Genomic DNA, 14,841 nt, shown 5'->3' on the forward strand with positions numbered 1-14,841 from the left:
CCCCCCCCCCCCCACCCCCAGGAAAAAAAAAAAAAAACGTATAAACCGAATGGAGACCCCCCCCCCCAATTAGTATACATACTTGTCACTAATGGTAAATTATAATGTTCTGAGTTTTAATTTCGTTTTTTTATAATTATAGTGTGTCGTCGTCCGACATGACAGAATTCCATCCTACCCCCAAATTTGTTTCGTTTTTTTTTTTTTAATTTAATTTATTTATTCAAGAGAACATAAAACGCGTGAAAACAGAAAATTTCATTTAGACATGAAAATTATTTTGTGAGCGTCTTGTGCGAACGCGCGCGTGTGTGTGTGTGTCGTGTGTACGTCTGTGATGACTTGACCTTGTTCGTCTATTTTCGTTGTTGATTGGATCACTTTCATCGTCTGCATTGTTCGTATAACCCGTTTGGTTTTTCAAATTTTTCTTTTTTCTTTTTGTATTCTTTTTTGATTTTTATGGCTCCTGCTCCTCCATCTCCACCGCCCTTTATTACCTCCATTCCTTGTTACCTTCACCTTACCCTGACCACAATCAACTTCACGCGCGGGTTCCGGATGTCTTCGAACTACGCAAACAAAAACAAACACACGATATTTCAAAAACAAAACAAAAATGAACACATCGAACCCAACAAACTGCAATTATCGTTGAAATAAACAAACAAACAAAAACACGAGCAGTTGGATTGACCACCGTGGGCGCCATGAGCGTCACCGTTAGCCTCAACACGAACGGCGTCGGATTGGATTCAACCCTGTCGGCGGTCGCAGCTCCTGCCAGCGGACCCGTGCCCATCACCAACGGATCATCGCCGACCAATAATCAGACGACCATCGGCGCTGTGACATCTTCTCCGGCTACAGTCGGAACGGCTCCGGCAGCCGCGGCGGCCGCCGCCGCCATTACCAGCGCTAATAACGCCGTAAACAATGTAGGGGTAGTGCTCAGTCCCGTCAGAGTCGAGTTGTGAAATCAACGTTATTATTTTTTTTTATTATTATCATTATCTTTTTTTTTAGATGAATAATTAAAAACGAAACGGTGAATCAAGAGAAAGATAAAAAATTTGCATCGTTCGTCCATCCCGTCAATGTTGGTCGAAGATTGAAGTTGTGTATAAAAGAGCTTGTTATGTATTCTAATTAATTCTTTAATTAATCCTCTTTTTAGCTTTCGTCTCATAAAGAACGTAAAAAAACGAAGTTAACTACCACGCAGAGATGGGATGAAATGAATTTTGCGCATTTCAACCATGTTAATTCACGTTGAAAGGGAAACTCTTTCGGTCCATATCGTTGTGTGCACTCGCATCGTTGCAAACATTGATTTCCGTTTCTCGTATTATCCCCGACGAACTCTTGTCAAACCCCACCCAACAAAATACCGATGATCTCCGCCCGCCGCGTACGGTATGTTCACACACAAAAACAACAGATGACAAATTGTGTTGCTTTCTTCTCTTTCTTGCGCCATTGACAGCTCCCCGTTTTTTTTTTTAGAGGCATTGCAGTACGCGAAAAGAATGGCAGTTCACATAAAACTGTCTCCTCCATCCTGTTCAAGAATTAAACTTTACGGCATTCGCTTCAGTGCAGCTCTTTGTACTTTCATTTGTCCGTCTTTCATCGCAGTCCCCCACTTGAATTCACACAACCACCATTGCTGCTGTTGCCACTTTGACGATCTATATAATATGCTCGTGTATACATAAAAATTTATATATACCGTTATCGTGACTTATTTGAACTTAGCATGTTTTTTTGTTTTTTTGTTTATCGGTTCGTTGATCCATTGCTCCCCTTTCTCCCTCGTTCGTCATGATAACATTTTCACTTTGCAAACTTTTGATTCTTTTTTTCTTCTTTCTAATAAAACGAAAATTCTATGATATTGCAAAACTACGTCTCTCATCTCTGCAAGAAAAAAAAGGAAGATAATCAACGAATTTTTTTCTTTTGTCTTTCAGTTGTTGACGAAAAAAAAAGGGGTAAAACGAAGCCGACAAAATTTGTTTTCCTTACAATTTCTCTTGTATTTTTAATGGAACGTATTCTCGTTCAGGCCATTAGGCAAATGGAGCGAGAATGTCCGGTTTTCGAGGAATTATGTAAATTGTACACACGAGAAGAAAATCCATTTGGACAGCAGCTCCTTCCCTCCAACCGCCCAGAGAATGAGAACCAGACTGGACAGCGTTGTGTGTGGTGGCAAAACGAAAATAAGTAAACATTCACTACTGCTCCGACACGATAACTTTGGCCTTTTCGGGGATGATAGGTAGTTGTCGTTTCGTGTGAGTACGGACATTGAATTCCCTTTAAAATTCAAGATAGAATTCCGATTAAAACGATTTACTAGAAGAAAAGAAGCAAATTAAAGAATAAAAGAAACAAAAACATACTTCCGCCTGGCTGCAATCCTGCTATTTCGCAGTTCGTTCCGTGAATTGTACACGTGACTGGGCACATGACGATGACGGTGAATCCGTTTGATGGCTGGATGATGAGCGAATTTCTCCACCAGTTTAGCGTTAACCCGCAGAGCCGTCTTTTCACGAGGTTTAACCTGGAGTAGGAGGAAAAATCATTAAGTTTGACATTCGCCCTCGTACACGAATCGTAACTTACGACGCCAAGCTTCTCAGCGGCGCGTGCTTTCCAAATACGGATGTTCATTTCGTCAGAGCCAGAATAGACGAAACGATCGTCCAGAGACCAAGCTGCACAAGTCAGCCGCTGCATGCGACTTGTATGGTAAATATCTCTCGAATGAGCCTAAACACGAGAGCGAAGTATGAACTCGTTAAGTAAATTGGTACATTTTGCAAACCATGAATCTTAATACCTGACGAGAATTGTAGAGACGGATTGTCTTATCGTAACTTGCGCTGACAAATTCCTTGCCAGTCGGTGAATAGTCAATGTCGATGACAGCTGAGACGTGATCTTTATGCACGTTGATGGGATTAGCGAAGTTCCGCATGTCAAATGTGTACAGACTACATGGAGGAAACGTGAAATAGCGTCAGTCATGGGATGATGTGTTATAGATGTTTGTTTGTTTTTTTTCATGGAAAATAAACGGATATTACTTATAATCCTCGTTGGCTACGGTGAAGATAAAAGCTTCCATGGGATTCCAGCAAAGTGCATTGCTCCTCATCTTCAGGACAACTTTCCTCACAGGCACAGACTCCCTCATGTCGTACAAGATGATGCTTCGATCACTGCCGCAGGCAGCTTTTGAGAAATCAGGACAACGTTTCAATAATGCAACACAAAAGGATAATAAAAAGAAATGTAGTATATGTTTTACCTATAATATTCTCTTCAACTTGATTGAATTTTATGCTCTGTAAGCTGTCAACACCCCATTGGAAAGTCTTGATTGGTTGAGCACGGCTGTGCTCCCACAAATTACAAGCTTCTCCACATGTCGCCATCACTGGTTTTGATCTGTGGTGGCTTATACCTGTCAGCATGCCACGGGTCACTATAGTGTTAATCGGTGCCTTCAAATCCCTGCCATCTAGTTCCTGAGCTTTCCATTGTTTAATAAGTTTATCATCTCCAACAGTGTATAAAGATGAGGTTTCCTGACTGAATGCCATAGCTCTGATAAATCCATCATGGGCCTGGACGGTAAACACTATTTTCCGTTTTGCAACATCCCACAATTTTAGCTATGTAACAAAAAGTTTAGAACAAAATGTATTCTTGTTATTAAAAAGGTAATACCTCTCCATCGCATGCTCCGCTGTACAACCAAGATAAGTGATCAGGATGTTTGCCGAGGCAAGTTAAACCATCACGGTGACCATCAAGGGAGCCAATAAATGGCAAAGCAAAAACTCTTTCTAATTTGACAGCATTCATGGCCCGTGTATATTCTCTAGGGGTTTCTAATGGATGTAATGCCGGATCATAGTTCCTAGGTACTTCAATTAAAAACAATATACTCGTCAGGTTTCCGTTTACAAAATATGGATATTTCATAATATGTTACATTTGTGGATGTCTCTTTTTGTTTCTCGCAAATAGTCATCAGGATTTCGCACCAAAAGCTTCACTTTCATTTTTGATTCGCCGCTGAATATATCCATGGTTAGTGAAATAATATATCAAATGATAAAGAAAGACTAATAAAATGAACACATGTTCACAGGCTTCACACTTCTCAAGTTTTTAACAGCAGACTAAAATGGATTACATTGGCGTGACAGCTAGGACAATTTCCAAAAATACCAGTGAAAACACACGCTGCTTTATTTTTAAAATGAATAACAAATTAAAAAATATTTTAGTAATATAATAATTTGTGTGAACATTGTATAGATCAAAATAAAAAAAATAAACAATAACAATTGGTAAATGCGCAATGATGGCAACGCGGGCGTTTTTATAGTTAGCAACGACAGCAGACAGAAATAGAACGCCAGAACCAGAACATATAAAACCCGCGGCTACTGGCGTGCCATCTAAGACCAGGTTGCAAATGAAACCAGATTAAAAGTTGGCCGCATATTTTTATCGTCATTAGATGGCACCACATCGGATGCTATTTAATTGAAGGCCATAAGCTACTTTTTGTAAGCGTGTTTTCACATTTCACTGGTAACGAACTTGAATTATATGGCCATTATAAAATTGAAATAATCTATATGCTATAAGACATTAGGTCATTAGCGTCAAGCCGTCGACTTCCTGTAAGTAGGGCTCGGACCCGGTCTACCCATGGGTTACCCGTGACAGCTTAATACCGGAAGGTACTGGCGCGATACACCTAAAATGTTTTTTTTTCTTTTTCTTTTTACCTTCGCGCCAGTATTTCCTTTGAGTTGCCAGGAGGCGCTAGCGACAAAATTTTCTTCACCTCGTAGGACTTAGGAGGCGCGGTGTGGAAGGAATTCCACCATTTCAGTTTCAGTTGTCGTCACAGTTAGTACTGGGGGGAGTATAGGTTAAGACTTAAGAGCAAGCGTTTTCATTCTAGAAATTCCTATTTCCTAGTACTTTTAAAACCCTATGGTTTTTCCAATGTCTCAAAAAGCAAACTCATATCAAATTATAGTATAATTCTGAAGTCTGTTGAAATTCTAATGAGCATAATTGTTTGTTGGAGAAGCTTTACATGAGTTTTATCAGCCGACGAATATTTGTGCTGGCTTTCACAACAAAAGAATTTGACTGTTCAGTAGCTGAAACTAAAGTGTAGTTTGATTGGTTGTTGTAACAATGTCAAAGACTTCCACCATGGTAGTAAAATGTGGGCTACACTCATTTTATTTAACTTCATCTCAACAACGAAAGTTTTTCTCAGCTGATCTCACATGTTGTAGCTTCAACGCACAAGTCTGCTTGTACGGAAGACAGCATAACCACCAATAGTCTAACCAAAACATCAAATCTAACAGCTCATGAATCAGTAAGTGAGTATAACTACATTATTTATTGCTTTGGTGTTGGGGTTATAATGTATAATTAACTTTCTACAGGTTAGACTTGACCATATGTTTCATACCATACTGATTGCAGTTGGAATATCATGAAATAAATTGCATCCAATCATTTGAAAGGTGAATCAATAACCCATTAACAAAGTTGTTGAATAATATACCAGTTGATGTTGATTTTACCTGTAGCCATGAATTATCTACTGGTCTACAACTCCTAAATGGTTTTAGCCCAGTTGGTTTAATTATTAAGATTTGTCATTCCAACATGTACAACATTTGTGATCTTTGATGTGATGATGTGACATTACATGAAGGCAATCTTTATAATTAGATAATATGTGCTATGAAAAAGCAAATCTTGCATTTTTCACAGCTATGTAGTTGCAGTACCCTTAAGCTAATAGGCAGAACCATTCACTTTTTTTTATTTTTATTGTTGTTGCACTTATTATTATAGTAATATAATAGAACTAGTTGGCAGGCTTACTAAGGAAGAGTTGTTTTAATTCTCCCTAGCAAATTGTAATGAAATCCTTTATATTTGGTATTTTGGTTGTAGCCACAGTAGTTGTGCTTTTGAATGGGGAATGTGCACCTTTTCTCTAATTGCATCCACGAATAAAACTTGGGAGTGTTAATCGTTTGATTGATTGAAGGTCGGCTGCGACGGTTGGAACTGATTGATTTTTTTAATATTTATTTGTTTCTTTAGGTGTGGCCGGTATTTTCGCTGTCGAAGGTGCCACAAATGTTAATTGTTTTGGATCCGTGGTTGTTAGGCTACCACATGCGTCTCTATGAAGAAACCGGTAATTGATTCATGGTTGAAAGGCCACAAATTTAGTAACCAACATATCTTCATTTGCAGAAATGAATGTCTTTTGTTACAAGACCGTCATCAGTGTCGAAGGTTTTATTGTAAGTTTCTTATTCGTAACGTTTAGGGACACCGCAAAGAGTATCATTAATCCACCTTTTATGTATGTATTTAAGTACTTTAAGAAACCTGGGTTTGTAATTTTAAAATGTAGGCCGTCCAGGTATTTTGGGAGGAGGTGGAGGGATACTTTTAAGGGAAATGTTTAATTTTCAATCATACGTTTACTCAAGTACTCCTATTTAATCGACTTAGTTTGGTAAACGAAAAGCTCTTCCATCGATATTCTTTAATGATTACCCTTATATTTTGTTCTTGGGGTTATTTGGGGTTTTCAGACAACAAAATCTAATACTTTTTTCAGAGAGGTAGATAATATAGTTTCTATAACTTTTTTTTTCTTCTTCTCCTCCTGAAATTGAAGATTTTTCAGCCCTGATCTGGCAACGTTCTAGCGATAATGATTCTTACCTCTTTCCTTTATTCCGTTTACTCTGTGGTTGTAGGTATTACCACAGATTGTGGTACTACCGTACTAGCATGGTACTAGGCAGCATTTACCACGTTATGTTGTCTGATGGGTCTTACGGTATTTTAAATTTGCATATGCATGTTTGTAAACTTTGGCACGATTCCGATCCATTTCCTTTATAAATCAGGATACCACCTTTTTAAAAGTACATTTCCCATATTCTACCAATCGGATATCTTCGTGATAGAACACATTTTGGCAACCTACACGAAAGCGTCGAGTCTTTGTTGAAACTGTCAGTGCTTAAATTAAATTATATTTATTTCTCGTCGTTGTTTTAAACGATTTCATAAACCTTGTCTTTTTGTCACTTGGTGTGCATTTTTATCGAAGTCGGTAAGTAGTACAAGTATTTTTGTCCTGAACAACCAATGGTGGTACAGTAATCATTTGGTTTCACCTAGAACAGCCAATCTGACCTGTAGAATTGGAAACATTTTGTTATCATCCTAGGACTTGAATTGTCAACATTTGGCAAAGAATGGGAAAGCTGCATGTTTGATATTTCAACCATGATTATATCTGTTATTGGTTGAACATTGGACTACTATTTTTAGCCCACACTTGTATTTGGATTTCTGGGATGCTCAATGTTGCTACAGAAAGTTTTTGCTAATTCATTCAACCCTTTCTGTACCTACTTCCAGTAGGAGCATTGAGCTGCAGCCCACATCCGGCATCAAAATGTTTGGGAGTGGAGTATTTAAGTTGAACTACCTTCTTGATCTGCTATTAGACTTCTTTGTTCCTCTCTGTTAAAGGCAAAATACCTTCATAGTAAATCAATGTGTCAAGCTACTTTCTAAGGTTTTTAGAAAAATTTTAAATTTGTTGTTGTTGCATAGATTTGAACTTAATCCTTTTCCGCAGTATCCTGAAATACTCACAATATGATTTCCTTTTTGACAAGTTATCTCTTGTCAAAATACCATTTTATAAGATTGTTTTCTTGTTTTGAAGGTAAACTGTAACACGATAGGCAGTTAAGTTTATCAAATGGTTTTCCTACCAGTGGCGTGACAATTGTGAACAGTTTACAAAATATATCGATAGAATGATTTTCAAATTTTTGAATAACGTCAAGATTACTTAAGTGTCAGTACTTTGAGAATATGGGAATCAATCGCATTGGAAGTCAAGCGTGAAAAGGAGTCTTTGATACTTCTGGTGCGTTAACGGCTGTAAATGATAGGAATATCTAATTCTAATCAAAATTGTGTTTAAGTACTTGTACATGTTTATTGCCAAATGATGAATTTAATTATAATATCTAAAAGTTATTTCTTTTTAAGCACTTGAAATAAAACATAAATACATAATTATAAAAAGAAATGATTTTGTATTGTCCCGCCTTCCACCCTCAATTCCACCACTTTTATACATTACATGTTTCAACTATACATACATACATACATAACTACAAACATACATACACATATACAATTAGTTAACCCGTTGGCTGCCACGCCATACAACCCTTAGGTTGTTTTTTCTACTCACTACGCATCGTTGTCTGAAGGATCCACGATTGATGGAACTTGTCCGAAGACAAGTCCGGGCTGACACAGTGATGGAAACCTTTACAGGGAATGCACACCCTCAGGTAACCATCACTGCATCGAACAAAGAGAAGTCCCTAATGGTGCATTGCCTAACCGCCTTGCGGCGGGCAAGGGCATTGCAACTGCTCCACCCCATAGGGCAGAGCAGCGCGCCCGGTCCCTACAGCTACAAAAAAAAAGGGGAGCAAATGGGTGGCAGCCAACGGGTTAACTAGCAACAACAAAACAAAACAAACAATACCACAGAAAAAGTGTGACGATCCACGTTGCTCTGTACGCCCCCGCCACAAGTTTTTTTTAGTCCAAGAATCTTCCCACGCTGCCATGTATCAGTCAAAGAAGACGTCACCTAAATACAAATACAATGAATAAGAACACTGATATAATCAGTTTTGAATGCGAACCAAATAAAACTTACGTGGTAAATTCTGTAGCGACGCATGACTGGATGATTTGTATTAGAACGGCGATTTTTGGTTGGAAACGATGATGAACAATTGGCAGCTCTAGGATAGAAATTTGTATACCAAAATGAGATTGCTAAATAATAGGTTAAATTAAAATACCACAATGAGGCGATGGCATTTAAGTCTATGCATGTTGGCCGGTTACGATCACGAAGACTGCTGCACTGGTCGAAATGGGATCCGATGACAAATTTTTTAAAAGATCTGTAATAGCAAATCATACCACATTAGTATAATAGCAGAAGAAATGGACTATTCTAAAAAAAACCTTGATTGGGTGTTGAAGTCTACGGAAGATAGTTGTTTGAGTAGTGAAGGTGTTAGGAGAAGATGCATTCAATACTGATGATGGTTGATTGTTGGCTAAGTTGACAAGCCGAGAATACTGGCTGAATGGGTTGATGTTGGTTGACAGACAGCAAAACATAGTAGATGAAAACATGAAGACTGCAATTAAAAGATGAGAAATATTATCAGTTCAATGTTGCACAATCCTTTAAGCAATAAACAACACAAATCAGATGGTGTACCATTCTAAGGAATTTTGGTCGTTGTAGATCTTCAGCGTCAGAACCCACAGGCATTTGGCTTCATGGAAATGATCATTGTATAAATAATCATGCTATTCCATTTGATGGTAGGCTAAAATGAAATGGGAAGTTTTTCTGTGAGGTATGGCATGCTCGAAAACAGAGACATGGATAGCTCACTATTCTCAGGGTCTGCAGTTTGATTAGCTGATAACAAACGAAAGTCTGTTGGCTTACATATGCAATAATTTTGAAGTGTTACACTTCAAATACATACATAACAATAGAAATATATTATAGCAGATAAACTACCGTTGATTTTAAGACGAACAATTCTTTAAAACACAGCAAACTTAAGAAACACTGCTAACACCGATTTAACTTGCACCATCCATGAACTTTATGCTTCCACGTAACTAGCATAGTCAATCCAGAGGAACGGCAGCGCCATCTAGTTTTCCTAACTGCACAAATGGGAAATAGAATAAGCCCGATTTTTTTTTTTAACTCAACGGCTCCCGGTGTTTGCTAAGTTCCCGATAGCCTTGAAGAAAAAATAATCACACAGAATAATTAAAATTGAACGCTGAATTTAGCCGTTAAAAAAAAAAACTTAAATAAAGTGCTGTTAGAGCACTAACTTTGTTTTTTACGTTTATTAAAAAAACTATAAGATCATTGGAAAAATAAACTTTGTTTCCGTGATTATCATTCAAATTTGAATCGAAATCATGTATTTTAAGCAAAATGTAAAATTTGGCCAAAAATGAAAAAGTGAGAAGGGTATAGCCTTACCACTTTCGTCAAAAAGCTGCAAATAACGACATCTCTTCAAATTCGACCAAAATCACACGGCATTGTTAAAATTGAACGTTGGTTTTGATTATGCTATTGGTTTTTTCGCTAAACCAGCCGTTAGAACGGAAACATAATGACAACTTTTTGAACAAACAGTCGGGTTTAATTACTGATTAAATTGACGATAGATGGCAGTGCAGAATCTATTCAAAATTCCTCAATTAAATGGTTACAATTAGAGAAGAACAGTTGGTAGGCCTGCAAGAAGTCGGGCTTCATTACTGATATATCTTTCGTAGGTGCCTTATCACTGAAAAGTTAAATCACTGCTTGTAATTTTCCTCTATTTTGGGGGACATATAAGCTGGCATTTTGAAGGATTATTTATCTGAAATTTATGGTATGGTTATCAAATATTCATTACATTCACAGTCATGCATGTTTTGTAAATAAAATCCTTAAAAAAGATTGCTTTAAGTATGAACAGGGTTTCTGTTGCTGCCAGCTGTATGAGCTTCTGATCCAGTAAATAGTGAATCTGGGATGGTGATAAAGTAAAAACAATCAACAATTCAATGGATGAATGATATTCTTCAAATTTTACCTTGAGGATTTATAATGCTGAAGCAACCAATCAAACCTTTCACCAGGAACTGCTACCTTGTTTGAACACCAAACCGTAAAGTTTAATATGACAGTAACCATAAGTTTTGTTCATAGTCACTAAAACAACACTTATTTTCATTCAGATCAATTGTACCAAGTGGGAAATTCTCTGCGGGTGCTGCACTTTTTGCTACCACATTGAAAAAGGTAGACTCGCATGTGCAGAGTTCGAAGGTGTGATGATCAATATCATGATTTTTGGAAGAACTCACTTACCAACAGTCAGGAGTCCACCTATTTCCAGACTTGTACCAATACATCCAATAAGAGGTTTTAGATTCTTGGGTAGCTTCTTTTTTTGGAGGTATTTTAATCTTCTAAAAAAAAAGGGGGGGGGGACTATTTACAATATGTGCATGTCTCAGACCATTATCAGTCATGTGATAAACTAAAACTAAAAAAAAAAAATTACAGCTTTGATAGATATGCCATATGCCTTCTGCCGACAGCTTATTCTTTCTGTTCCAACGATTTCGATTCTCAAGACAAGATATAATTTCACTACATCTAGGAACATCAAATACGGCACAAAATTTCAACATACCTAGGAAAACAAGTCATAAAATTGAGAATAAGGTTAACTAAAACCAAGCCGGAACAGGTGATGTGGCCTAAAAACTACGAAAGGGTAAATACTTTGAAGTGTATGCAATACCTGCAAAGTGTCCAAATAATAGAACCAGGAGTTTTAGTATTATTTGACTTTATTAATTTGAAGAAGGACCGACTTTTCCTGGTTTTGACAGAAACTTTCGTTCAAAGCAAGGATCTGGTCACACGGTCCTAAAACATGGCACAATGAAAATCCAACACAATGACACACACAACTTGTGTGCCATAAAGAATTCGTCGTCATCAATCATCGATTGTTCAAGTTTTGTACAAGCATATGAACAATCGATGATGCAATCACAATATATATATATAAATACATATTTTTTTAAATAAAATTAGGGAAACAGGTTGTTTGTTTACTTACTTTATCGGCAGAGACGAAAACGTTAACATCTTTATCCCACTTTTTCAACACGTTGATAAGGTTAATCCCTATCGATTAAGGGAAGGGCGGCGGTGTTCGATCCTCACCTATAAAACCTTGCATCAGATTTCAGAAATTCTCCATTGAGAGTTGGCTATCCAAATGATAAAAAACAGTTGCAAGAATCAATGAAAGCTTTCATTATCCATTCCTTACAACTTGTGTTGTACCACAACCAGTTGTTAACGAACTGAAGTGTTATCCAGGGACATGCCAGGGGCAGACATGCATTGTATCATTAGCGTGCAAAAATGTAGCCAAGAAATTTGGAATGAAAAGGAAAACTTACGGAAATATATTGCGTAGCTTATCAAGCAACGTTTAGCATTAAATATATAATTGTAGTATAGTAAATTGGAATTTTTACCATCTAGAGCAAAGTCAAATTACTTAAATATGCCTTTAGCTTTCAAACTACGATAGTATGTTCTTAGACTTTTTAATTATTGAAGTTAGAGGAAACAACAACTTACCTCTCCCATCCTTACCTATCACATGTTCAGACTGAAGTTAAGCTGAAACGCATCTCATGTAAAATCCTATTTGTAAATGGTAGAAGTTTGGTTATGAAAGGCGTAATTAGGAATACTAATAGCCCATTAAAAAAATTGCAGTACCTAAATTATTTAAAAATCTTAAATATCTAACATACTATCAGATAGCACAGTAGAGCAGAAAGAGGTAATGCATATAGCTACCACACTCATAAAAGAAAAACCTGACTACTGTTGGTAATTGGGAATCATCATTGCCAATATATTTTGCGTGGTTTTCGGGTTAACCACCCCAATCAATTACGCTCCATTCAACGATCGACCTTGATTGAGCCCGATTACACACCCCAACAGCAATGGTTGCTTGACACAGCTGTTTATAAATGATAAAATATTAACTGGTTTTCCAAACAGGTTAATATCGATTCACGAAGCAGGAAAAATTATGTCAAATTAATTTGTAATAGATTGGTTCGCGGCTGTATTACCTTATCTAACTACTTTTATATCCAACTCAATAGTCCTCTCAAACGGGCACATAGATTTCGTTCATCTTCATGGCTGTTCCGTATGCAACATGATAAAACCCTAGAAAAAAAAAGAAAAAACAAGTTTAGTTCCAAAACAATACTTTGCATGACGCAGATAACTTTTTTTAAATACAAACCCATTAATTTTCTTCAACAACTAAAACTTGTCAACAAAATAACACCCAAAATAACATTTCCCCACTCTGTAATCATTGCTAGTTTGAACCTTGGGAAATCATAACTTAGGCGGAGAATGCATCTCATGGCAAATTTCAGCAAGACTTTCATAATAAAAGCCTTAATATTTGTTTGTTTTACTTTGTAAAAAATAAAACATCTTTCAGTGCCATCTAAGAATTTGGTTTAATCCCAAAATTGAACTATGAATCAAATGCCACCCCAAACAGACTGACAAAAAAAAAAGTAAATCCCATTGGTACAATGAAATCTATAGAAAAGCACATAAAGCATCTCTAGCTACACTGTTCAACATGGTTTCCCAAAGAAATTTGGATAATGTGTAACAATAGTGATACTACCCAAGCTCAACTATCCATCAACCGTCACAAATTAAATCAATTTTACTTGAGAACAAAAAAAAAAATAACAAGGATCAGACAAGTTTAATGTTGTCACCAAAATGTAGTGACTGCACCATACACATTGAGTTACTCCCTGCATGTGCAAACTCAGCAGCATGAACATTTTGTATTGGTGCCCAACATATTTATTAGTCCCCGTTACTCTATTTGCATTTCAGTGTTGGATACACTAAGCTAGTCACTTTTGTTTCTTTAACACAATAACTGCAATAGCAAAAACTTACCACCATTCAGCTCTCAAATCATAATAGAGAAAGCTCAATGGGAATCTCACAGCCAACATTCATTATTCAATGAAATGAGCAGTAATGCTTGCATAACTGCTATATCTGGAAGTAAAAATTAAAAAAACTTATTAGTCGAATATTTTCATTAACGTGATAATTAGCTAACGTAACAATAATTTTTCGAACCGCATGAAGTTGCAAAGTTGTATGAGCAGAAAATTTAGGCATGCCTATTTCATTCCATTCATTCACAACAGATCAAAGATCTCTGATGGCCAGATGAGACTAGATATTGAATATGCCCATCATGCAGAAAATGAAGGAAAGTTCCAGATTACGAATTTTATCTAAGACAAACGGATTGTAATACGAAATTCCCGATCCATGCTTGCAACTGGCAAGCCTTCAAATGGTTAACTTCCGGAAGACCAGAACATTGCCAGATTTAATTTCTCACTTGAAATTAGCTTAAGCCATCTAGTGAGTAAAAGAAAACTTTAGAAAACTTTAATAAACAGCCATCTACCGACATTTTAAAAATAAGAAAAATTTTGCTTAAGTTTATTTTTTAAGTTTAGTTACCTTTATTGCGAAACGTTGTAGTTTGCTTGTTCATGTTGCAAAAAGGCATTATTATAACGCCAAAAAGTAAGGTTTTTAATGTAACTACTCGCATAAATAAAAACAAGCCAACAAGAAAGCTTATTGAAGAAACAAATAGACAATCGCAAACTTGAGCTACGTTTGCCAAGCATGAATAATCTATCTAATTAAAATCATATGACACAATAACATCGCCCACTACTACAATTTCGTACACTGAAATACTGTAACATTTGACGATTTTTGGCAATGCCAATTTGCCAGTAAACTGTTGAATCTTCGCAGGTGGATATTTAATCCTATGCCGTGAACAACAAAATAACAAATCCCGAAGACCCAAGTACTTGCTATTCTCACGTTGACGCCTTTGGCGGTCGTTAATCGATTATATTTTTCTTTGAGCAATATTGGGCTATTGCAATGTTCACGTTTCCTGTCGGAATCCATCGAAT

The 14,841-nt window shown here is 36.8% G+C and overlaps 2 protein-coding genes and 4 long non-coding RNA genes across 23 annotated transcripts in view; 2 read left to right on the forward strand and 4 right to left on the reverse strand.

Moving 5' to 3' along the window:
* The window catches only part of LOC116931582 (potassium voltage-gated channel protein Shaw), a 28,478-nt gene extending 26,581 nt beyond the window's left edge, over positions 1–1,897 (forward strand). For 2 of the 6 annotated variants that reach the window (XM_045173043.1, XM_045173036.1), the window contains 2 exons: positions 688–1,416; positions 1,507–1,897. In XM_045173043.1, the coding sequence (XP_045028978.1) occupies positions 688–977 (290 nt within the window). In that variant the 3' untranslated portion in view covers positions 978–1,416; positions 1,507–1,897. Of the gene's footprint in view, positions 1–142 lie in introns of all 6 variants that reach the window. The other 4 variants (XM_045173054.1, XM_045173052.1, XM_045173048.1 and 1 more) reach the window with 4 other exon arrangements.
* Positions 1,898–2,018: 121 nt separating this feature from the next.
* LOC116931593 (DDB1- and CUL4-associated factor 13) lies at positions 2,019–4,211 on the reverse strand. The gene is made up of 8 exons (XM_032939193.2): positions 4,013–4,211; positions 3,745–3,944; positions 3,323–3,689; positions 3,099–3,246; positions 2,852–3,005; positions 2,635–2,781; positions 2,409–2,572; positions 2,019–2,322 (listed from the first exon to the last, which is right to left on the reverse strand). Exons 1-8 carry the CDS (start codon positions 4,107–4,109, stop codon positions 2,241–2,243), a joined length of 1,359 nt encoding a protein of 452 aa, XP_032795084.2. The 5' UTR covers positions 4,110–4,211; the 3' UTR covers positions 2,019–2,240.
* A 693-nt stretch (positions 4,212–4,904) lies between these two features.
* Positions 4,905–7,937, forward strand: LOC116929868. Of its 5 annotated transcripts, none has more exons than XR_004398111.2 (5): positions 4,905–5,431; positions 5,502–5,582; positions 6,175–6,271; positions 6,331–7,207; positions 7,276–7,937. It is a non-coding gene; the product is annotated as an uncharacterized LOC116929868 (long non-coding RNA). The 5 variants fall into 5 exon arrangements; XR_004398112.2 differs by having other exon boundaries at positions 7,281–7,937; XR_004398115.2 differs by having other exon boundaries at positions 6,331–6,928; positions 6,999–7,937.
* A 253-nt stretch (positions 7,938–8,190) lies between these two features.
* LOC116929869 lies at positions 8,191–9,902 on the reverse strand. Of its 3 annotated transcripts, none has more exons than XR_004398117.2 (6): positions 9,743–9,902; positions 9,431–9,662; positions 9,169–9,347; positions 9,000–9,104; positions 8,852–8,939; positions 8,191–8,782 (listed from the first exon to the last, which is right to left on the reverse strand). It is a non-coding gene; the product is annotated as an uncharacterized LOC116929869 (long non-coding RNA). The 3 variants fall into 3 exon arrangements; XR_006646285.1 differs by having other exon boundaries at positions 9,431–9,637; positions 9,708–9,901; XR_004398116.2 differs by having other exon boundaries at positions 9,431–9,637; positions 9,743–9,899.
* Positions 9,903–10,415: 513 nt separating this feature from the next.
* LOC116929866 lies at positions 10,416–11,996 on the reverse strand. 6 transcript variants are annotated; one of them, XR_006646312.1, is made up of 4 exons: positions 11,874–11,996; positions 11,307–11,677; positions 10,833–11,211; positions 10,416–10,766 (listed from the first exon to the last, which is right to left on the reverse strand). It is a non-coding gene; the product is annotated as an uncharacterized LOC116929866 (long non-coding RNA). The 6 variants fall into 6 exon arrangements; XR_006646316.1 differs by having other exon boundaries at positions 11,307–11,721; positions 11,874–11,990; XR_006646290.1 differs by having other exon boundaries at positions 10,607–10,766; positions 11,307–11,438; positions 11,550–11,990.
* A 13-nt stretch (positions 11,997–12,009) lies between these two features.
* Positions 12,010–14,217, reverse strand: LOC123471553. Of its 2 annotated transcripts, XR_006646318.1 has the most exons (4): positions 13,973–14,216; positions 13,784–13,888; positions 12,223–13,015; positions 12,010–12,123 (listed from the first exon to the last, which is right to left on the reverse strand). It is a non-coding gene; the product is annotated as an uncharacterized LOC123471553 (long non-coding RNA). The 2 variants fall into 2 exon arrangements; XR_006646317.1 differs by lacking the exon at positions 12,010–12,123 and having other exon boundaries at positions 12,666–13,015; positions 13,958–14,217.
* Between the last annotated feature and the right edge of the window lie 624 nt (positions 14,218–14,841).

Source organism: Daphnia magna, linkage group LG1, assembly GCF_020631705.1.
Source record: "Daphnia magna isolate NIES linkage group LG1, ASM2063170v1.1, whole genome shotgun sequence".
Lineage (NCBI taxonomy): Eukaryota > Metazoa > Arthropoda > Branchiopoda > Diplostraca > Daphniidae > Daphnia > Daphnia magna.